This window comes from Sinocyclocheilus grahami, unplaced genomic scaffold, assembly GCF_001515645.1.
Source record: "Sinocyclocheilus grahami isolate Dianchi unplaced genomic scaffold, SAMN03320097.WGS_v1.1 scaffold21.1, whole genome shotgun sequence".
Taxonomy (NCBI): Eukaryota; Metazoa; Chordata; class Actinopteri; order Cypriniformes; family Cyprinidae; genus Sinocyclocheilus; species Sinocyclocheilus grahami.
In genome coordinates this window covers 2,154,584-2,177,051 of record NW_015505200.1, presented here as the reverse complement: position 1 = coordinate 2,177,051, position 22,468 = coordinate 2,154,584, and the positions used below count along the sequence as shown (strand labels likewise).

General features: G+C 37.4%; 4 protein-coding genes across 4 annotated transcripts in view; all 4 read right to left on the bottom strand.

Moving 5' to 3' along the window:
• Positions 1 to 3,004: 3,004 nt before the first annotated feature.
• On the bottom strand, positions 3,005 to 6,131 carry LOC107557046 (uncharacterized). The gene is made up of 6 exons (XM_016240353.1): positions 5,836 to 6,131; positions 5,500 to 5,557; positions 5,386 to 5,414; positions 4,999 to 5,070; positions 4,553 to 4,635; positions 3,005 to 4,115 (listed from the first exon to the last, which is right to left on the bottom strand). The coding sequence occupies exons 1-6, from the start codon at positions 5,926 to 5,928 to the stop codon at positions 3,080 to 3,082; spliced, it is 1,371 nt and encodes a 456-aa protein (XP_016095839.1). The 5' UTR covers positions 5,929 to 6,131; the 3' UTR covers positions 3,005 to 3,079.
• Positions 6,132 to 7,612: 1,481 nt separating this feature from the next.
• On the bottom strand, positions 7,613 to 8,681 carry LOC107557062 (C-C chemokine receptor type 9-like). Its single transcript, XM_016240374.1, has one exon. The coding sequence runs from the start codon at positions 8,675 to 8,677 to the stop codon at positions 8,153 to 8,155; it is 525 nt and encodes a 174-aa protein (XP_016095860.1). The 5' UTR covers positions 8,678 to 8,681; the 3' UTR covers positions 7,613 to 8,152.
• Positions 8,682 to 12,090: 3,409 nt separating this feature from the next.
• Positions 12,091 to 14,235, bottom strand: LOC107557055 (C-C chemokine receptor type 9-like). Its single transcript, XM_016240362.1, has 3 exons — positions 14,146 to 14,235; positions 13,819 to 13,886; positions 12,091 to 13,668 (listed from the first exon to the last, which is right to left on the bottom strand). Exons 2-3 carry the CDS (start codon positions 13,867 to 13,869, stop codon positions 12,631 to 12,633), a joined length of 1,089 nt encoding a protein of 362 aa, XP_016095848.1. The 5' UTR covers positions 13,870 to 13,886; positions 14,146 to 14,235; the 3' UTR covers positions 12,091 to 12,630.
• Positions 14,236 to 18,293: 4,058 nt separating this feature from the next.
• The window catches only part of LOC107559002 (thread biopolymer filament subunit gamma-like), a 9,224-nt gene continuing 5,049 nt past the window's right edge, over positions 18,294 to 22,468 (bottom strand). The window contains exons 5-10 of the mRNA XM_016242711.1: positions 21,436 to 21,615; positions 21,223 to 21,348; positions 20,249 to 20,469; positions 19,793 to 19,830; positions 18,498 to 18,530; positions 18,294 to 18,359 (exon numbers count right to left, since the gene is read on the bottom strand). Of these exons, the coding sequence (XP_016098197.1) occupies positions 18,316 to 18,359; positions 18,498 to 18,530; positions 19,793 to 19,830; positions 20,249 to 20,469; positions 21,223 to 21,348; positions 21,436 to 21,615 (642 nt within the window). The 3' untranslated portion in view covers positions 18,294 to 18,315. The remainder of the gene's footprint in view (positions 18,360 to 18,497; positions 18,531 to 19,792; positions 19,831 to 20,248; positions 20,470 to 21,222; positions 21,349 to 21,435; positions 21,616 to 22,468) is intronic.

The window sequence follows — 22,468 nt, the reverse complement described above, 5'->3', positions numbered from 1 at the left end:
GGTAGATGTTAAGTTTTGTGAAGGATTGCCACTGGCAAGAAGCCTTTTAGCTTTATGATCAATCTGCATAACAGTGACTGTAAAATATGTATTTTAGGTATGGAAATGACATATTTTGAGTTTGGAAATTATATAACCCCCCTCAAACCACCCACAAACCCAACCACCAATCACACATCACATCCCCCCGTCTGCTCCGGCCCCCACTGTCCTCTTTTTGGAAAACTGAAATATGGTCACCCTATATTAGATGACCTACAAGACACCCTGTAAGCTGTAAAGAGAAAATATTTCAAGATAATCTATATTGTTAAGATTGCATGCTTTATACACAGCTTTTTGCTAATAATAATGTCAAATATATTTGATATTATGCTCAATGTTCAGAGTGTAAAAATATCCATTTGTGTGCTAGGGGCACAGACTTTATATTTTATGTAAAATTCTACAATTTTATGTAAACCAAATATTACTTAACCACCAAGGACTGTTTAGAGCAGGGTTCCTCAAATCTTGCCCTGGAGGTCCAATGCGCTGCAGAGTTTAGCTCGAACCCTGATCAAACCCACCTACCTGTGATTTTCTAATGATCCTGAAGACATTGATTAGCATGCTCAGGTGTGTTTGATTAGGGTTAGAGCTAAACTCTGCAGGAAAGTGGATGTCGTGGGCCAGATTTGAGGATCCCTGGTTTAGAGTGTGACTTATTTAAGATCAGCATAAATGCTGTCTATATCCACCCTCCCTTAGGTGTGAGAGTGAGAACTCAACCTGGCGTGCAGGCCCACGGCATGCCCCTTGCCCTAGGTGTGTTTCTGCAGAATCTGAGGTCTTGGGTCCTGCTTGACCTGGTCTGCAGGGAAGGCCTCTGTAAAGGCAGGTTGTTGTACACCTCTATCGGTACACTGAAGGTAAGCGAATCCTTCCAAAACAAACGGGAACAATATTTTGCGTTCTTTTCAAGCCCAAAATAAAGTGTCATCATAATGCCCTTAAGGCTTCTCCTGCATGTTTACAAAATGTAATTTGGAGAAATGGACATGCATTGAAACCTTTTGTCACCCTTTTGCTCTGTACCAAAGCCTAGTGAGGCATCATAGATTTATATTATATTACTGTTCAAATGTTTGGGGTCGTTAATTTTTATTTGTTTAAAAATAATATTATGTAATATAATATATTTAAAGTTATATTATTACAATGAACAATTCCTGTGATGACAAAGCTGAATTTTCAGTAGCCATTACTCCAGTTTTTGCTGTCACATGATCCTTCAGAAATCATTCTAATATGCTGATTCAGTGATCAATAAGCATTTCTTATTATATTCAGTGTTAAAAATAATTGTGCTGCTTAGTACTTTTATGGAAAATATACCTTTTTTAGGATTCTTTGATGAATGTTCAAAAGAACAGCATTTATTTGTTGTCTTTTGTACCATAAATGTCTTTGCTGTCACTTTTTCATCCATTTAATGCAACCTTTCTGAATGAATGTATCCATTTCTTCCAAAAATAAATAAATAATAAACCCTCCTGACCCCATATTTTGAATGGTAGTATACATTGTGCAATACTAAAAAGCATTATAAAAAAAGTGTCAAATGGAAAACAATTTTACTCAGATTTTGAATGACGTGCATTTATTATGTTTGATATAGTATCGCAATCGAGAACCTATGTAGAGCATTCCAAAACATTCACTTTTGAGGTGCTGCCTTATTATGCAATGTAGGGAGGCAGCTTCACTAGATTTTGGAACAGAGCTTCTGTTGTGGTGTTTCTCACAGAGACAAAACAGTCAGTATGAATGAAAAGACTGACTATCGCTTTCTCAAAAATGGAAGGAACCGGTTACGGTTGACATTAAGGGTAAGAGTAAATCCAAGTAGTTGCAATGGACTAAGCACCTTCAGTGTACTGCCTCTGATAGACATACCTCACCTTTTTCAGAGTTGTCACACTTATGTGTCATAGTTTTTGTACAATCTATTGAGTGCTTTTCAATATGCATGAGAAAATGTAATATGTATGGCTTCCAATGCACTACTGTACAAATCCTCTGGTGTTTTTCATTATGCGTAGGCAATTTAGATGCCTTTTTTGTGACTGTTCTTGTGTTTGTGACCATGTTGTCTTTTGATACAGGGGTTTTCCTGCTCTGATCTATGAATCTGCTTGTTACAAGCGGTAATTGCTTCTTTATTCGTATCTACAAGCCAATTTTTGCCTAAACCCAATAAATACCTCCTAAATTTGCAATTTATAAGCAATTAATTCTTATAATTCATACACCATATATAATGCATATATACAATGCAAGTTCCTAAAATAAATTGACTCAATGTACATAAAAATTGTTACAATCTGGTATTAAACATTCCAGATTTATCAACCCAAAGGTAATGCTATTCCTTTTTAAGAAATACATGTTTGCATGTCGTCCACAAAAGGAACCATTCCTTTAACCACAACTAACCATTTTCAATTCTATTTTCAGGGTAAGTGTTAAAATTTTCCCTACTTTCATGGCCACATGTGACTCCCAAGTGTGAGAGAGATCCTGATGGCCAGCTGCTGTCCTACTCTATTATTGAAGTGCCTTTCAAGTGCTCATCTTCTTATCCATTCAAGGGGGAAATTACCGACATCTGTGCACAGCATAACAATATGTTCATTTTTTTTGTCCGATTATACAGCCAATATTTCACAAGAATATTAATAAATGGTGAATTTTAAAATTACTTATTGTCTGGTTTTGTTTCATTTTTACGTAGAAGTCTTTTGATAAATTAATAACACTGTATTACAGTTAGTTTTGCTGCATGTGGTTAGTGCATGTCCCTTATCACTTGACTATCAATAAAAAGCACCCAAAAGCCCACAAATAAAACCAAGAGCTACTGAAGAAATGTTTTGGGTTACTGTGTAAGATGTTTTTCCCCAAAACTGAAGTTATTTTTCTGTGGTAACTGACGGCATACCACAAATGTTGTTCATGGAGCTCAACTTGTATTGAATTTGAAACAATAAATACAGTAACATGCACACAGGTAATAACACACTGTCAATCTTCAAGCTTAAAAAATAATTGTTTTCTTGCAAAGAGCTTTAGCAGGAACACTAGACTTTTCAGAGGAAGTCTTCTGATGCTTTGGCATGGCTTTCTTTGTGGGTTTGCATCTCTTGGAACTATTTGGACTATTGCATTTTAGTGACATGCTCGAATTAACAACAAGATCTTGAACAAGGGCTTCAGTCTTCTTTAATTTGACCACACCAGAGTGTGGCTTCTTGGGTAAAGCTGGTGGCTGCTGAAATCCAATCCACATCTTCCCAGAATTTGGCGAGGGGCGATTACATTGCATAGACTTTGAATGAGTGCTTGTAGAGAGGTTGCGTTTTGTAACATCTTCTAAACCTGAATTATTTCCTTTAGTCCTGAAGTGTTCTACCTGAGAACAAGGGCTTTCCACACGTCTCAGACGACTGGCGCTTCGAACCAAAGCAGTTGCTGGACGAGATCTGGCTGCTTTTCCTTGTTCTTTCTGTATAGTCGCAGTTTGAAGTTTCTCCAGCTTTATCATGCGTGCAGCCATAGCTGGGAGACAAGGGTCAGTTAAACACAGGTTGTGCTGGCTATCCAGATCATCTGCTATGGATAGCAACTGACTAAAGTTGAGCTCTTTGAGTGGAAATGGAAGAACCTCAGGATACACTTGCTCTCCTTTTCCTTCTGCAAGTTCTAGATCTCTATCAAATGAGTCTGGCCTCAGGTCCAATTCTACAGCAGTTTCCCATTTTAATATAGGTTTATTGTCTTTCTCTTGGTCAGAGAGGTCACTGTTTTCAGATTCGACTGATTCGGATGGTTCATTATTGGATCTGCTACAAAGGGAATTACTGATTGCCTTGATCTCATCTGGTCGTTCGCCCCTTGGAGAAACAATGCGTCTGACCTGTATGGGGTGGATTTCCAGTTCTATTCTGGTTTCTACCTCAGGTTTATGTTGAGAAATGTGTTCTTGTGTGTCCCAGAGGATTGGAGGCTGAAGACCAAGCCTCTGCCATCTGTGTGACAGCATCCTTAACTGGGTTTTATGATGTTGCTTTGAGCTGAAGAAAATAATTAGTACAGAAACAGCAATTACAGGAGAAATATTTCTCTAGATGCCATGTAACTTCTTCAATAGATGTCCAAGCACTGTGGCATGGAGTATCAATTCCAGGTTGGCAAAGCGTGAGAAGTCTAGTGTTGCAGCATGATACAAACAAAGCTACATCCAGTTCAACAAAAGGTTAAGATTCCTGGCAAACACGTCAAGTCTCTGTGCCAAGTCCTGATCTACATTTCTAAGATATTCATTTTACATTAAACGCAAATTAAATAAAAAAAACATAATAGAACACCTACTGCAAATAATACTGCCACTGCCAGCATAATTAGGATTGATATTTCAAAACACTTTACACTTAAATGACCCTGTCACACTAATGGCTGTCATCTGGCTGGCAATGCGTGACGGGTCAGTAAGAAGTCAGTATCTACTTACACTTTGGATGATTTTGTTTGGCTGCAACAGGTGGGTGGTTCCTGTGCCATACAGGCATTAGAAATGCTGCCTACCAAAGATACCTGCGAAATAAAATGCATTGCAATCTTTATTGAAATATACAAAGACTTATCTATATGCACACATATTACTTACAAATATATAATTGGTACTGAATGTCACAAAATATCAAACATTGAAATGAACTCTACCTTTTATTATTTTTATTTTATTTATATATTTGTATTAATTTTTTTCAAAGAAATGCCACTTGGTTTGATGCTTTATTATCTAATGCAATAACATTCAGACATTTTAAGTGTCTAAATACATTTATTACACCTTGGAGTTACTGTACATTCATATTTATATATATATATAAACTAAATAATACTCAGTTACAGTCGCAGCTAAAGTAACTTCATATGCAGAAGAAACATTGATACCTGTTGTGTGTTCACTGCCACAGACATGTACAGACTTTCCAGTCGCTGTACTAACTGAGTAATGTAGACGTCCTGTGAACAGAATATTCAAACAAGAGTGTCAATAGACAAATGATATGTCATCTAAAGTTACCTCTGTGGACACACTAGTTATATGTAATATGTCTATTAAAAACATTTCACTAGCAGAGATAAAAAAATTTATTTATTACTATTTGAAACCTTTTGTTGGCAAAGACAAAGTAGTGAAGGTTCAAAGTTTAAAACAAGATATTTACCCCAAAACCCCAATTGATGACATGCTACTACTGGACTATGATAATATAAAGGTTCTGTTTCTTTTGGGTCCCATATAAAGGATCCTATTCATAGGAATAAACCCCTTACCTTATCACACTCTGCTGACCAAGAGGCACCTGGGATGAAACAAGTTGTCAAGATAAAACATCCCTGCAAGTCTGGAACGAAACTATGAAAAGTGTGCCGTAGACATGCACTCACCTTCAAGCGGTGGTGGAGTGAGATCTGTCCGAAACCTGCTCTGGACCCGCCAGTTACACTAAAATGATTACGTACATAAGCCAAATTCACATGACAAGTACAGACAGACTTATATTTATAGACTCATATTTCTTTTCGTAATACTCTATGAAGACCCCATTTCAAATCTGGATTGACCTCAAAGTCTCCCACTGACACTTGCAGCAGGTAAGCGATGATGTAATGCTAATTTGCATACTGACATGTGATTGGTTTTCGGTTGTCTTCTATTTACATATTACATTGTGATTGTTTTCTTCCTTACGTGCATTTCACATTTATATCACTGCCACTTACAGTAGGTGCAGTAGACGGGTATTTAGTAGGTGCGCTGCAAGCCACTCCATTATTATGCGACTTCCTGCTGTTTTTATCCCTCGTGCTTTCCATAGAACAATCATTGATCCTTTCGACCGGATAAGAACATGTGGAATGTTCTTCCAAGTGTTCCTCTTTCTTTGTCGTCCAAGTTCCCGGAGGTCGCAGAAATTTGATGAGTGAACTTCATTATATCTCGTCAAAATGTAATCATATAGCCTATGTCAAAAGTGAAAGCGCACGCGACTTCCTCCTCCAACACAAATAATGGAATGCTGAAACCATGGCAACCCTTCACTGCCTTTTAGTCCACGTGTATTCTAGTTTTATAATCTGTGTGCTAGGATAATCCTAAACACCGAAAAAGATGAAAACGCATGTTTTTAAATATGTTTAACATTTTAAACATGTTTCCTGCTTGGAAAAAATGTGCATGTTCATCACTAGGGGGAGTCTAATAGACACAAAAGGGTTTTAAAGACAAACATCTGACCAACATATTGAATTAAGCTTGTAGATTTGATACGTCACACCGTGCATGTAGTGTTTATCCTTTTTATTATGGTTTATGTATTTTTTTTTAATGTAATATTTAACCTCAGATTATCAGTGACTGAAAAGCCAGCGTCAGTCACATGTACCTGCACACAGTGGAAAGAACATACATTGGCTTGTCTGCCACTTCCTGTCGTGAGCACAGCAGGCAGACAGATTTAAGTTGTGTTTGTGCTTTGTGGTTATCTGTCCCTGTCTGCACTGCACAAATATAGTCAGCAGCAAAGGAACTGCAATGCCTTTAACATTTAGTAGCCTATTTACTATTAAAAATAAATAAATCAACCAAAATAAAAAGCCAAAGCTATGACTACATTTTATTCAGCAGTTTTTAATCAGTAGATAAGGTAGAGTTATTATGTACAAAGGTAGACGTTGTGCATCACTTTGAATTCAAGGTACTTTTTGAGGGTGTTGTGTGTTGATTTTTGTCATTCTTGTGTATGGTGTGTGCAAGCACGTCTGTTTTCAAGTGAGTGTAGCCTATATGTGTCTCCCCACAACACCCACAGTGAGTAAACCAGACAGATAATGTACGTCATAGTCCCAACGGTCCTTGCCACAGTACGCATTTGTGGCCGTCTGCCAGATTTGAATGACTGGTATCACATTTAAAAGTTGTTAGTTATTCTCACCTGTATATTAATAGAAATAAGACATGGTGAGAAAGTGTTAAATGATAATTGCCACTGGAAAAGTACCCTCAAAAGCTCTTATTTACTAACTTATTTAGCCATAAAGGGAGTCTATTAGATACCCTTAAGCCACCATTTAGGGGTAGAAAATGTATCTGTATCTAATGATATCAATGCATGATGGAGAAAATGTGTTTAAGCATATGTGTGTGTGTGTGTGTGTGTGTGTGCATGTTTATGTGGTTTATGAGGACACAAATTTGTATAATAACATGGCTATGACATAGGTATTACAACGAGAAGGTGATTTATGAGGACATTTTCAGTATCCCCGTAATTCAAAAGGCTTATAAATAATTCAGAATGAGTTTTTTTGAAAATCTAAAAATGCAGAAAGTTTCCTGTTAGGGGTAGGTTTAGTGTAGGGCAATAGAAAATACGGTTTGTACAGTATAAAAACCATTACGCCTAAATTCAGGTTTTATTGATTTTTTGTATTTAATATACTGTTTGAAGTTTTACAAAAGGAGCAGCAAATACACATTATTTTTTGGTGTGATGTAAAAACAAAACATAGACACAAATACCCTTAATGTACACAACTGGCTTTAAACCATGAATAAAAACATTCACAGTTATACTTTTACAGCAACAAAAAGACAAAAACATCATAATATAATAACATTTATAAACATTAATAATTTTTGGGGAAAAAAATACTTTTAGAAGAAATTCAGTGCTCGTACACGACAAATCATGTTGCTATACAACATTTAGATATTAATGCTGAACAAGAGATGGAAAATAATGTTACAGTTAAATGGACAAAACAGTAACCTTGCACTTTCCCTGCCACAGCACTGTTTGTGGATTTGACATTCATATTAATGGCCCAGTCAAACAAAGAGAACTCTTGTTATGCAATATTCAAGGCTGCATTCATCTCATTGTGGTGAGCAGGTTACTTCACCCTCTGCCAGACAGCATGTTTTCAAGCATGCTCTTATGGAACCTCAGACTTCTGCTTTGAAACTCAGATGCTAAGCACCTGCAGCAAAACAGAAGCTTTTGCTAAGCGAACTTCACTGACAGTGTTCTGACACTGATCACAATGAGAGTGCATTGGTGGTCTCTGTGTCTGACATAATAGAGGGCCGTGGCATCTTGGGGCTCTTGAGGGTTGGAAGACAGCCAAGGCTATGGAAAATTCGAATCACATCTTTTCGGAAACGCACTCCAACGAAGACATAAAGGAACGGATTTAGGCAGCTGTGCATGTAAGCAAGACTCTTCATAACTTGGGCGGCGATGTCAAAGCGCTTGACCTCTTCGCAGTTTGTGATGGTCATATTGGCTGCCTGAGTGGCTTCGAAGACCAACATGCCGTTGTACGGAAGCTGAGAGACAACAAACACGGCCACAACCATCAGGATGACCCGCAGGGCCTTGTGCTTCACAAAGTTCCTCGTCTTGAGCAAGGTGCGGATGATGTTGGCATAGCAGAAGATCATTACTATGAGAGGGATGCAGAAGCCCATGCAGATCTGGAGAGCCAGGACCAATATTTTTGTACGATTGTTTTCATTGTTCCAGTAGACCATCATGCAAAAGTGATTGCCCTCATCGTCCATTTTCAAACGAAGCACTGTGGCATGGAGTATCAATTCCAGGTTGGCAAAGCGTGAGAAGTCTAGTGTTGCAGCATGATACAAACAAAGCTACATCCAGTTCAACAAAAGGTTAAGATTCCTGTCAAACACGTCAAGTCTCTGTGCCAAGTCCTGATCTACATTTCTAAGATATTCATTTTACATTAAACGCAAATTAAATAAAAAAACAGAACACCTACTGCAAATAATACTGCCACTGCCAGCATAATTAGGATTGATATTTCAAAACACTTTACACTTAAATGACCCTGTCACACTAATGGCTGTCATCTGGCTGGCAATGCGTGACGGGTCAGTAAGAAGTCAGTATCTACTTACACTTTGGATGATTTTGTTTGGCTGCAACAGGTGGGTGGTTCCTGTGCCATACTGGCATTAGAAATGCTGCCTACCAAAGATACCTGCGAAATAAAATGCATTGCAATCTTTATTGAAATATACAAAGACTTATCTATATGCACACATATTACTTACAAATATATAATTGGTACTGAATGTCACAAAATATCAAACATTGAAATGAACTCTACCTTTTATTATTTTTATTTTATTTATATATTTGTATTAATTTTTTTCAAAGAAATGCCACTTGGTTTGATGCTTTATTATCTAATGCAATAACATTCAGACATTTTAAGTGTCTAAATACATTTATTACACCTTGGAGTTACTGTACATTCATATTTATATATATATATAAACTAAATAATACTCAGTTACAGTCGCAGCTAAAGTAACTTCATATGCAGAAGAAACATTGATACCTGTTGTGTGTTCACTGCCACAGACATGTACAGACTTTCCAGTCGCTGTACTAACTGAGTAATGTAGACGTCCTGTGAACAGAATATTCAAACAAGAGTGTCAATAGACAAATGATATGTCATCTAAAGTTACCTCTGTGGACACACTAGTTATATGTAATATGTCTATTAAAAACATTTCACTAGCAGAGATAAAAAAAATTATTTATTACTATTTGAAACCTTTTGTTGGCAAAGACAAAGTAGTGAAGGTTCAAAGTTTAAAACAAGATATTTACCCCAAAACCCCAATTGATGACATGCTACTACTGGACTATGATAATATAAAGGTTCTGTTTCTTTTGGGTCCCATATAAAGGATCCTATTCATAGGAATAAACCCCTTACCTTATCACACTCTGCTGACCAAGAGGCACCTGGGATGAAAAGTTGTCAAGATAAAACATCCCTGCAAGTCTGGAACGAAACTATGAAAAGTGTGCCGTAGACATGCACTCACCTTCAAGCGGTGGTGGAGTGAGATCTGTCCGAAACCTGCTCTGGACCCGCCAGTTACACTAAAATGATTACGTACATAAGCCAAATTCACATGACAAGTACAGACAGACTTATATTTATAGACTCATATTTCTTTTCGTAATACTCTATGAAGACCCCATTTCAAATCTGGATTGACCTCAAAGTCTCCCACTGACACTTGCAGCAGGTAAGCGATGATGTAATGCTAATTTGCATACTGACATGTGATTGGTTTTCGGTTGTCTTCTATTTACATATTACATTGTGATTGTTTTCTTCCTTACGTGCATTTCACATTTATATCACTGCCACTTACAGTAGGTGCAGTAGACGGGTATTTAGTAGGTGCGCTGCAAGCCACTCCATTATTATGCGACTTCCTGCTGTTTTTATCCCTCGTGCTTTCCATAGAACAATCATTGATCCTTTCGACCGGATAAGAACATGTGGAATGTTCTTCCAAGTGTTCCTCTTTCTTTGTCGTCCAAGTTCCCGGAGGTCGCAGAAATTTGATGAGTGAACTTCATTATATCTCGTCAAAATGTAATCATATAGCCTATGTCAAAAGTGAAAGCGCACGCGACTTCCTCCTCCAACACAAATAATGGAATGCTGAAACCATGGCAACCCTTCACTGCCTTTTAGTCCACGTGTATTCTAGTTTTATAATCTGTGTGCTAGGATAATCCTAAACACCGAAAAAGATGAAAACGCATGTTTTTAAATATGTTTAACATTTTAAACATGTTTCCTGCTTGGAAAAAATGTGCATGTTCATCACTAGGGGGAGTCTAATAGACACAAAAGGGTTTTAAAGACAAACATCTGACCAACATATTGAATTAAGCTTGTAGATTTGATACGTCACACCGTGCATGTAGTGTTTATCCTTTTTATTATGGTTTATGTATTTTTTTTTAATGTAATATTTAACCTCAGATTATCAGTGACTGAAAAGCCAGCGTCAGTCACATGTACCTGCACACAGTGGAAAGAACATACATTGGCTTGTCTGCCACTTCCTGTCGTGAGCACAGCAGGCAGACAGATTTAAGTTGTGTTTGTGCTTTGTGGTTATCTGTCCCTGTCTGCACTGCACAAATATAGTCAGCAGCAAAGGAACTGCAATGCCTTTAACATTTAGTAGCCTATTTACTATTAAAAATAAATAAATCAACCAAAATAAAAAGCCAAAGCTATGACTACATTTTATTCAGCAGTTTTTAATCAGTAGATAAGGTAGAGTTATTATGTACAAAGGTAGACGTTGTGCATCACTTTGAATTCAAGGTACTTTTTGAGGGTGTTGTGTGTTGATTTTTGTCATTCTTGTGTATGGTGTGTGCAAGCACGTCTGTTTTCAAGTGAGTGTAGCCTATATGTGTCTCCCCACAACACCCACAGTGAGTAAACCAGACAGATAATGTACGTCATAGTCCCAACGGTCCTTGCCACAGTACGCATTTGTGGCCGTCTGCCAGATTTGAATGACTGGTATCACATTTAAAAGTTGTTAGTTATTCTCACCTGTATATTAATAGAAATAAGACATGGTGAGAAAGTGTTAAATGATAATTGCCACTGGAAAAGTACCCTCAAAAGCTCTTATTTACTAACTTATTTAGCCATAAAGGGAGTCTATTAGATACCCTTAAGCCACCATTTAGGGGTAGAAAATGTATCTGTATCTAATGATATCAATGCATGATGGAGAAAATGTGTTTAAGCATATGTGTGTGTGTGTGTGTGTGTGTGCATGTTTATGTGGTTTATGAGGACACAAATTTGTATAATAACATGGCTATGACATAGGTATTACAACGAGAAGGTGATTTATGAGGACATTTTCAGTATCCCCGTAATTCAAAAGGCTTATAAATAATTCAGAATGAGTTTTTTTGAAAATCTAAAAATGCAGAAAGTTTCCTGTTAGGGGTAGGTTTAGTGTAGGGCAATAGAAAATACGGTTTGTACAGTATAAAAACCATTACGCCTAAATTCAGGTTTTATTGATTTTTTGTATTTAATATACTGTTTGAAGTTTTACAAAAGGAGCAGCAAATACACATTATTTTTTGGTGTGATGTAAAAACAAAACATAGACACAAATACCCTTAATGTACACAACTGGCTTTAAACCATGAATAAAAACATTCACAGTTATACTTTTACAGCAACAAAAAGACAAAAACATCATAATATAATAACATTTATAAACATTAATAATTTTTGGGGAAAAAAATACTTTTAGAAGAAATTCAGTGCTCGTACACGACAAATCATGTTGCTATACAACATTTAGATATTAATGCTGAACAAGAGATGGAAAATAATGTTACAGTTAAATGGACAAAACAGTAACCTTGCACTTTCCCTGCCACAGCACTGTTTGTGGATTTGACATTCATATTAATGGCCCAGTCAAACAAAGAGAACTCTTGTTATGCAATATTCAAGGCTGCATTCATCTCATTGTGGTGAGCAGGTTACTTCACCCTCTGCCAGACAGCATGTTTTCAAGCATGCTCTTATGGAACCTCAGACTTCTGCTTTGAAACTCAGATGCTAAGCACCTGCAGCAAAACAGAAGCTTTTGCTAAGCGAACTTCACTGACAGTGTTCTGACACTGATCACAATGAGAGTGCATTGGTGGTCTCTGTGTCTGACATAATAGAGGGCCGTGGCATCTTGGGGCTCTTGAGGGTTGGAAGACAGCCAAGGCTATGGAAAATTCGAATCACATCTTTTCGGAAACGCACTCCAACGAAGACATAAAGGAACGGATTTAGGCAGCTGTGCATGTAAGCAAGACTCTTCATAACTTGGGCGGCGATGTCAAAGCGCTTGACCTCTTCGCAGTTTGTGATGGTCATATTGGCTGCCTGAGTGGCTTCGAAGACCAACATGCCGTTGTACGGAAGCTGAGAGACAACAAACACGGCCACAACCATCAGGATGACCCGCAGGGCCTTGTGCTTCACAAAGTTCCTCGTCTTGAGCAAGGTGCGGATGATGTTGGCATAGCAGAAGATCATTACTATGAGAGGGATGCAGAAGCCCATGCAGATCTGGAGAGCCAGGACCAATATTTTTGTACGATTGTTTTCATTGTTCCAGTAGACCATCATGCAAAAGTGATTGCCCTCATCGTCCATTTTCAAACGAGCGAAGAGAAACTCTGGAATGGACATCACAGCCGCCAGGAGCCATACTAACACACAAATGAGTTTGCTGTACAGGAGACGAACCCTCTTGGAGTTCTGCGCTTTGGTAGTTTGGACAATCACTATGTAGCGGTCGACACTGATGCAGGTGAGTAGAAACATGCTGCTGAAGAAATTGATTTTGTAAATGGCAGAGACGATTTTGCAGAGGGCCGAGCCAAAGGTCCAACCGTAGATGGAATCGGCGGCCCAGAAGGGCAGAGTGCAGAGGAAGAACAAGTCGGCCAGAGCCAGGTTCAGTAGATAAACATCTGTCATCGACTTCAGGCGATTTTTGAAGTATGTGTATATCCAGACCACCAGAGTGTTGCCAATGGCTCCCAGAATCACAATTATCCAGTAGAGAGTAGGCTCATAGTACCTTCGAAACTCTCGCACTGATGATCTCTCACATATTGACCCGTCTTCATAATCACCCATAGTTGTGGGAGAATCTTCATAATCCTGTGAAATATAGTAAAGCATGTCTTACTTAGCTTTTAGTTTATTAACCCTGATACTGTGCATTTAAACTGCAGTCTTGTTGATCTTAAAGATGACAAACATTATAATGAGACAGCATGCACTTAAAGTAAATATTCAGATATCACTTACATATTCTGAAGTCAGCCCAGTGAACGGGGTCGCAGACTCGTTTATGTTCATTGTTGATCTTCTCTATTCTTAAATAAGTAAAAAAAAAATTATATTATAATAATATAATAAAAATATAATAAATATAAAAATAAATATTCACTTTTGTCATGTCAAAGTACACTAAATATTATATTCACAAATATCCACAACCAAAGACAATGCATATCATTAATCAGACATTTGAATTTGTTCTGTTCAAATGAAATTAAACACTATCAGTTCTCAATTTGTTATCATTCTCAATTTATGATCCTTTACATAAAGACAGCTAAAGCCAGTACTTACTCTACGTTATTTGAGAAAAACTGGGACTAGTAATACAGATGAGCTGCTGTCTGCTGTCTTCCTGATCGCTAAGATCACTTTCACGCTGTTTTTGGCGGTGTCTGGAAAACGTCTGTTTTGCAGAAGCTTTTAAGGTCTGAGGTTTAACCACAGTGACGCACAAGCATGAAGTCCTTAACACTTTTTTTTCTCCTTCATAGATCCACCTCCAAACACAACAACAGATCATAAATGTTTGTTTATGAGCCCTTTTTATATATAGTACAACGTAAAAGAGGAAACTATATTGTTTTAATTTTATTTTTGAACGTCTCACAAACGTAATGAGTTTTAGATGTGATGCACTTGTTCACACACCTTTGTGAGAATGCTCCTCAATATTATGCATCTTTATCTGTGGAGATACATAATTGCACGCACTGGACTAAAATGTGCTTCATTCTGCTCAAAAATAATAATAAGCAGAAATTAAATAGCACCTCCACCCGCACCTTAACCATCTTTTCTGACGTGAGAGATTGTGTATGCAGAGTGAATGTCATGCCTTATGTATACTGTCTCTCTCTGGACATCCAGGGAAGAATGTTGGTACCCCTGTTCACTCATTTCTGATGTTATACATCTAAATTGATTAAAAATAACTTTTTAAATTAATTTTCATTTTATTAGATGTTTAGTTTGCCTATACTGAACCCTTGTCGTCATCTCTCTTGATTAAAATACAAAAAAAAAAAACAAGGAAGCACCTGTAACTACCATTATCTTCCCTTTTTCCAAGGTTTGTTAGTCTCTGTGGTCAGTCACATTGTCAGTGACATGACAGGATTCAGATTCTAATAGCACAATTAAAACACTGACCATACATTAACCGACAAAATCGAGCAATGACATGCACAGGAACTTTTTGCCAATATTTTTGTGCAACACAGATGATACACACAAACTTTTGATCCTGACTAAGCATTATGACTACAATGCTTGAAGTTTTAGCGTAACTAACTTTTAATATTTTTTATTTACGTTTACACACACCACAAACAACACAAGTAGATGATATCTTTAAAGCTGAAAGTTTGTACACATCGTCATTGCGTGTATGCTTCCTTGCTCAAGTGTGAATCTTCGTGCCCCAGACATCCTGTTTATCGTTAATATTGTCTCACCAGACACATACTTCACTTATTCTATGTGCACGATTATGCCATATCCTGTGTTGAAGGACACATTTCCTCTTTATCACGTCAGACACACCACAGTACGTTCCCCCTTCGAACAATTAAAAATGAAATGTAAAATATTTGATATAAGAGTGCAAGTTGCAACAAACAACTGTCAAGCTTAGCATAGATGCACAGGATAGTTTTAGGTTGTGCTGTTGGATGGCTTCGCAAAGACATTTTCAAGATTTTTTAGGTTATCTTGGATCTGTTGCTGCCATTTCTAGATACAATACTGATTTCACAATTTATCTTATCGCTCATTTCCAGTCATGATTTACAGTGATAAGACCAAAACGTGTTCTGCGCTGGTAAAAACTTTCCTTTTGTGTGAAAATTTGTTGAATGTATTGATTCGCATTAATAGGTAGCGGTTGGATATTACAAGAGGTGATGGGCTTTGACGTTCTCTACATGTCTATAATTAAACCCATTGGCTTCTATAGGTATCCGTTATACAAACCAACCACCAAATGTTCCTCTTTCTTTACAGTTTTCGGTGACCAGGTCAAACGAAACACATGCACACACCCATATCTCTTTATCTGCGTTTTTAGGCCTTCTTCAAACTGTGGTTTGAGCCCTGATTGGTTAAACTCGAAAAAGGGGAAAAAAAAAACTTGAGGAGGTAGCATGTGATTCATGTTAGACTGCCTCCTTTCAGTGTTAAACACAGCTAAAAATAGTTAACTTTTACAGATTCCTTATTTCACTGAACTGAAGACTGTTATAAAGTGATCAATCACTGATGCAGGCATTCTTGAAGTGTAAACAGAAGCTGGTCTGCCTTCACATCTTGCTTTAAATCAGTGCAAACTGATGTGAAATTCAGTTTGATTTAGGTGGTATCCCTCTTGGTACGTCAGTTTGCATGACAAACCTGCATTACCTAGCAACGGTTGTGGCACGGCAAGATGAGAACAAACATTTGTCATTTAGTACCTTGTACTACTGAGAACATTCTGCGGTGAGTATTTGCACGACATGCTAAGACCACAAGGCTATATGGAGGAACAAAGCACATAATCACACGCCCCCTAACTCTCTGCTCTAAAATAAGGTTGAATTGAGATGTAGATCTGTTTGGGTTTGTTTGTTTGAGTGCCTACACTTCCAATATACCCTTTTAAGTCACATGATGTTTTGAACAGTGTCATGAGCCCGTGTGGTAAAGTGTAAAATTAAAATGGACAAAAAAAAGTGAGAAAAACAAATGACATGGTGGTAGCTTGATTTCACAAGCATAACTTCCTCAATTTTCTCGATAGAGCAACATGAAATCTTCTAACAACAACTGTCTGAGAGCAACTAAACTTCTGGAGGAGTTTATATAGCATCATTGTGTCTAAAGAAATAGTGATACACCACTAAATTCACACTAAGATTTATTCAAAAATATTACTATTGAACCAACTAAAAGCACAAATATACAAGTGTCACATACTTCTGGTGACTTTTACGGAGTAACTAACTAAAGTAGCACTACTAACTTTATTAACTACATTTTTCAATATCATCATCGTAATAAAGAGCTACTTCATCCAACGAGCACAGGTAGCACAAGCAAACACTACAAGATTGTTTGGGATAGTTCACCCAAAAATAAAAATTATGTCATCATTTACTCAACCTTCACATGTTCCAAACCTGTATGAGTTTCTTTCTTCTGCTGAACAATGTAGCAGTGTTGTTGACAGTAGCCATTGACTTCCATAATATTTTTTCCATACTATGGAAGTCAATACCGTCAGTTGTTTGTTTACCAACATGTTCTTTTTATGTTCAAAAGAAGAAAGAAAATCATACAGGTCTGGAACAACTTGAGGGTGAGTAAACGACAGAAAAAAGTTTTTCAGGTGAACTATACTTTTAAGGGCCATTTTTGCACTACGCTGAATTATTTTATTTTTTTATGTAAACGTGCTTCACAGACATGTTTAACCAAAGTTTCCAAGTTAAAAGAAAACTCTTGAACTTTTAAAAAGTAAAAAGAAAATGTACTTCACTCTCCCATGTCTCACATTTCTTTTCTGTTTGAATTGCTTCCATTGTCCTCATTTGTAAGTCGCTTTGGATAAAAGCGTCTGTTAAATGTCTAAAAGTAAATGTAAATGTAATGAATGGCCCATAATTATGGAGCCCCTAAATGATGGGGGGGGGGGGGGGAAAATGTCTTGTGGACAACTGTCAGATCAGCAGTCTTCCCCATGCTTGTGTAGCCTAGTGAACCAAACTGAGAGGCCATTTTGAAGGCTCAGGAAACCTTTGCAGGTGTTTTGAGTTGATTAGCTGATTGGCATGTCACCATATTCTAATTTGTTGAGATAGTGAATTGGTGGGTTTTTGTTAAATGTGAGCCAAAATCATCACAATTAAAAGAACCAAAGACTTAAACTACTTCAGTCTGTGTGCATTGAATTTATTTAATACACGAGTTTCACAATTTGAGTTGAATTACTGAAATAAATTAACTTTTCCACGACATTCTAATTTATTGAGATGCACCTGTATATATAACAACAAGCATATTGCATGAGAACGCAAAAGACCTAACAGACCCAACCAGGGAGTAATCAAACACATTCACCTCAACTGTACTCTCTCGTACAATAGAAAAATTCTAGTAAATCCGTTCATCTTAAACAGGCCTGTCTCTCATATGTAGTATTGAAAAGTCTGATTCATTCAGTTCCATTCATTCAGATGACAAAAATAATTATCTGGCGTTAATTTTGAGTTTTTCTGTGCTTATACTAAAATTCTATGATTTATTTTTATGTGAATGAGGCCTTTTTTTGCAGTAAACTGGTACTGAATGCCTTAGCATTATATACTAAGAAAAATGATTTCATCCAAAATGCAGCTTTATTGGAGAAACATGAATGGGACTCCACACATTTGGGCTGGGGGTCTTCACTCATCAAGACTGCATTGACTGGACGCCTCCCAGCATTCAAGAGGATTCTGTATCATCTGCATCAGAGATGACTGATGTCTCTGTGTAGGAAAGATGAGGGAAGTCACATGCCGGCATTGTTCTGATGAGTACAGCAAAGTCACATGACGAATGCAAGGGCAGCTCAAAAACTCCACAAACAGAATTCCACTTCAAATCAAATGGTTGAAATGATGTACCTGTAATCATTTCTTTGACCTTTATTTGCCCAGCTGTTGGTAGAGTAAAAGGCACAATGGAAATAAAGACAGGCACATTAATAAACAGAGAGAGAAAAAGACCAGGGATGAGCACTAATAATAATTTTGAAGCAGTTTCTGTCCTACACTGCCCTTGCATGTTCGAGTCAAACTTGCCTGTCAGGATGTATCTAGTTTGTATGTCCTGTGGGGCAGGGTTATGGGGGGTGTCCCTGGGGGTGCTGGTGTGGGGCAGGGCCCTCCCTGATGGAAAAGCGCGGATTCCCCCGGACTTTACTTTTCAATAAAATAGCACATCTTATGATGCTATTTCTATTGTATCAATATGTCATGGATTAATGCACTGTTTTCCTCATAAAGACCACAGATCTTCACTTTAGCTGAATTATCAAAATCCAGATGTCAACAACTGCGTCACTTCATCATGTGTATAAAAAGGGAAAAGAGAAATGATCATCCTATCTGCTGTCACGTCAAGGCCAAATTTTGTAATTGTAGGGTATATTTAAAGGGACAGAGATACAAATCCACATGACTTTCCTTCTTCCATGGGACACAAAAGTGAAATTTAAAGCGTATCTTGACCACTCTTTTCAATATAGTGAAAGTGAATGAGGACTGGGGCTGCAAAGCTAGACAAAAATGCCAATTAAAAAACAGAAAAATGTAATATTGTCCATGCGACTTGATAACATATTCTATCCATTATTAATTATTTTAAATCAGACCTTTTACATGAATCGTATCCAGTTCACAAACCTGTCTAAATGATTCATTAACAAATCGGACTGATCTGGTTCTCACTAAATCAATGATCCAGTCACAGTGATTATCAGTGAATAATAATGATGTACATTTTAAAACTTGAACTCAAAATTTTCCTTGTCTATTTCACAGAATAAAAGAACGTCATGAGGGGTTTGGAATGACATGAGGGTGTGTAAATGGTGACAGAATAGTGAAACTTTGGTCATCTATCTCTCTATTATCTCAGATAGTAGGGAGATCTTTCTATGTCATCTCCGTCATAAAAAAAATCAAACTCATAGCTGTACTAGCAGACGTATGCAATGTACTGTATGCTCATAAATATAACAGTTTTTTGATTAACAGTTACCAAGCAAACACTCAGTAAGATACAACCGCCTGACCACAAAAGCTTTCCAAAGCAGTCAGGAAACTCCCTGATGATTGCCCCTGATGCTTTTGATATCATCCATTTTGCTTCCTTGCGATTTGTTAAACTGGCTCTAGCTTTTGGTTTCAGTTCTCACCTGAAAAAGTGTAGGACGACTCTGTAAACTCAGACACCCTGGAAGTAAGAATAGAGTACAATTGAAAGAAAGAAAGAAAAAAATGCAGCAAACAATACAAATCTAAAGACAATCCCTTTATATGTATCACCCCGAACTGCTTAAAGGTAGCTGACTTGACGTGATTTCTAGCAGTTTTAGAAGTGTGTTATGGTAATACTTTCCAATTTATTTATGATACTAATTATAAACTATAATCAAGCTACTACATGGAATACTTGTACTTCATGCCACTGACCATCACAATTGAAAATAAATTAGTAAAGGCAAAAATGTGATTATGGTGAAAAACTTGACCTAAAATAGACACTTTCCCTTGTACTCTAAATTTATGTAAATTGTGACCTAAATTCCTGGTGTTGAATTAATCAAAAGCATGTTATATGTGAACTACCCATATGATTATGGCATATTTACTTGAAGTCATCTCCGTCCAGCAATTTTCTGTAGGTGGAGATCTCAACATCCAGGGCGAGTTTGATGTCCAGCAGCTCTTGGTAGGCCAGGATCTGTTTGTGAAGGTCTGCTTTAGCCACTTCTATGGCTGATGTGAGGCTAGTGATCTGTGCGTGATACTCAGCAACACCCACACTGGACTGGGCCTGGGCTTCTGCTAAACTCTGCTCTAGAGTCATGTTCTGAAAAACATAAACAACAATCTCCTGTAAAAACGCAGTTTTTCTCCATTTGGATGACTTCAAAGAAGAGTTCAGATGCAAAATCCTCTAAGTGTCTTCTGAAATTTTCATCTCAAATGAGCATTAATATACATAAATATAGGAGCCTGATAAAAATGCTAATTTTAGATGAAATTTTCAGATGGCACTTAAAAGCTTTTGCATCTGAACTCTTCAGAGTATGTTATGTTTCAAAGAATAATGTTTTTTTATTGTTGTCCAGAACTTTACCGTACAACTTTACTGTACAGCTTCATAAAAGTGCCAAAAACTCACAAAAGCACTTTGATGTCTCATATTCTCAGACACTCAGTTTATTGTAAATGATGTCAAATTATTGAAGCAAGAGTTGTCTGGGAAATTGGTTCTTTTGCAGCATCTCAGCTATTCTTGTGGCATTGGGGCTTTTGCAGCCAATATGAAATGCCAGAGATCAATAAACCACTTCCTATGTCATCTATTTCCTGTCTCAGACAGCTGTGATTTATTCAAGAGATGTTTATTATGCTGAGAACCTGCCCTGAAGCATTTCACACTGCTGATGAATGCAGTTTCTCAAGGGAACTGCTGTTGTTGAGCACTTTTACCATCTGAACACTGCTAAATAAAATACCTTGATTAAATTGCACATCTCTTTCAAAAGTGTCTTGCTTTGGCCAACATCACACATCTGTTGTATCTCAATGTGCATCATTTAAAAAGTCAAACACTTACTGCCACCACAAGCCCATGAAGCTCTAAATTCAGCGTCTGCAGCTCTTTCCTGCCTGCTGTGATCTCAGCTTTAGTCGATAACACGGCCTCTGTGTTTTTGGCATTGGCTGTCTGAATTTCATCCATCTAGATTCATAAGTAGATAGAATAAAGTCTATTACTTGGAATGCCAAAATTATCAATACATTATGTGAGCACTTCCTGTGTGCAGACCTTGAGTTTGTAATACGCCTCAGCCTCCTCTCTGTGTTGCTGCACAGATTTCTCATATTCCGTTCGTATCTTGTTGAGAGCTGCAGAGATGTCAAAGGACTTCCCAGTGTCTATTTCAATCATTGAGACTGAAGTGTCCATTGTTGTTGCACCCAGTTTAGATTGCAGAGATGACAGTTCCTACAGTGACAGATATAACCAATTAATAAAAATTTTATTAATATTACAGCATTTTTTTAAAGCAAAGACTTTAAAAAAAACGCTACAAAAGATTTCTATTTTAAATAAATGTTTTGAACTTTGTGGATGACACTGAAGAAATAAATTGCATTTTAAAGGGGTCATATGATGTTGCTAAAAAGAACATTATTTGGTGTAATGAAATGTGTTTATGTGGTTTAAGGTTCAAAAAACACATTATTTTCCACATACTGTACATTATTGTTTCTCCTCTATGCCCCGCCTTTCTGAAACGCATCGATTTTTACAAAGCTCATCGGTCTGAAAAGCAAGGTGTGCTGTGATTGGCCAGCTATCCAGTGCGTTGTGATTGGCCGAATACCTCAAGCATGTGACGGAAATGTTACGCCCCTACCATACTGTGATGCCCTGTCAGGCCGGAGCGACGATTCAAAAACATGAAAACCCATTATAAACGAGGCATTCGTTGCATCCAGTGGGGACATAATTATGGATTATAATGATTTATACTGTCTTTTTACGCGTTGCGTTGCATCGCGCCGCGTAAACATAAAACCATGTTTTGTCAACAAGCCCTACTCTACACTGCCCAAAAAACTCGCTTTAAATATAAAAAATATGAAATCTCTTTAAATATAAAAAATTTACTTACAATCTGTGAGTCAGAACAGCCGGCATTGTAGTCTAATCTACCAGGATCAGGAAACAGTCCTCCATAAAATGTGCTGCACACATCTGAATATTTGGGTTGAAGTGTTCTGGAACAGTGTTGTAAATACAACTTAACCACTGATTTCTAGTCGTGTCCTCTTTTGGAAGGCCAAACAAAGTA

What these genes read in the sequence shown, in the direction of transcription:
- LOC107557046 (XM_016240353.1), bottom strand. Translation starts at nt 5,928, where the DNA reads ATGGAAAGCACGAGGGATAAAAACAGCAGGAAGTCGCATAATAATGGA. An exon ending in CACTCCACCACCGCTTGAAG is followed by an intron (nt 5,415 to 5,499) that starts GTGAGTGCATGT and finishes GTTTCATCCCAG; the next exon opens with GTGCCTCTTGGTCAGCAGAG. An exon ending in CAAACAAAATCATCCAAAGT is followed by an intron (nt 4,116 to 4,552) that starts GTAAGTAGATAC and finishes TATTTTCTTCAG; the next exon opens with CTCAAAGCAACATCATAAAA.
- LOC107557062 (XM_016240374.1), bottom strand. Translation starts at nt 8,677, where the DNA reads ATGGACGATGAGGGCAATCACTTTTGCATGATGGTCTACTGGAACAAT.
- LOC107557055 (XM_016240362.1), bottom strand. Translation starts at nt 13,869, where the DNA reads ATGAACATAAACGAGTCTGCGACCCCGTTCACTGGGCTGACTTCAGAA. An exon ending in CTGGGCTGACTTCAGAATAT is followed by an intron (nt 13,669 to 13,818) that starts GTAAGTGATATC and finishes TATATTTCACAG; the next exon opens with GATTATGAAGATTCTCCCAC.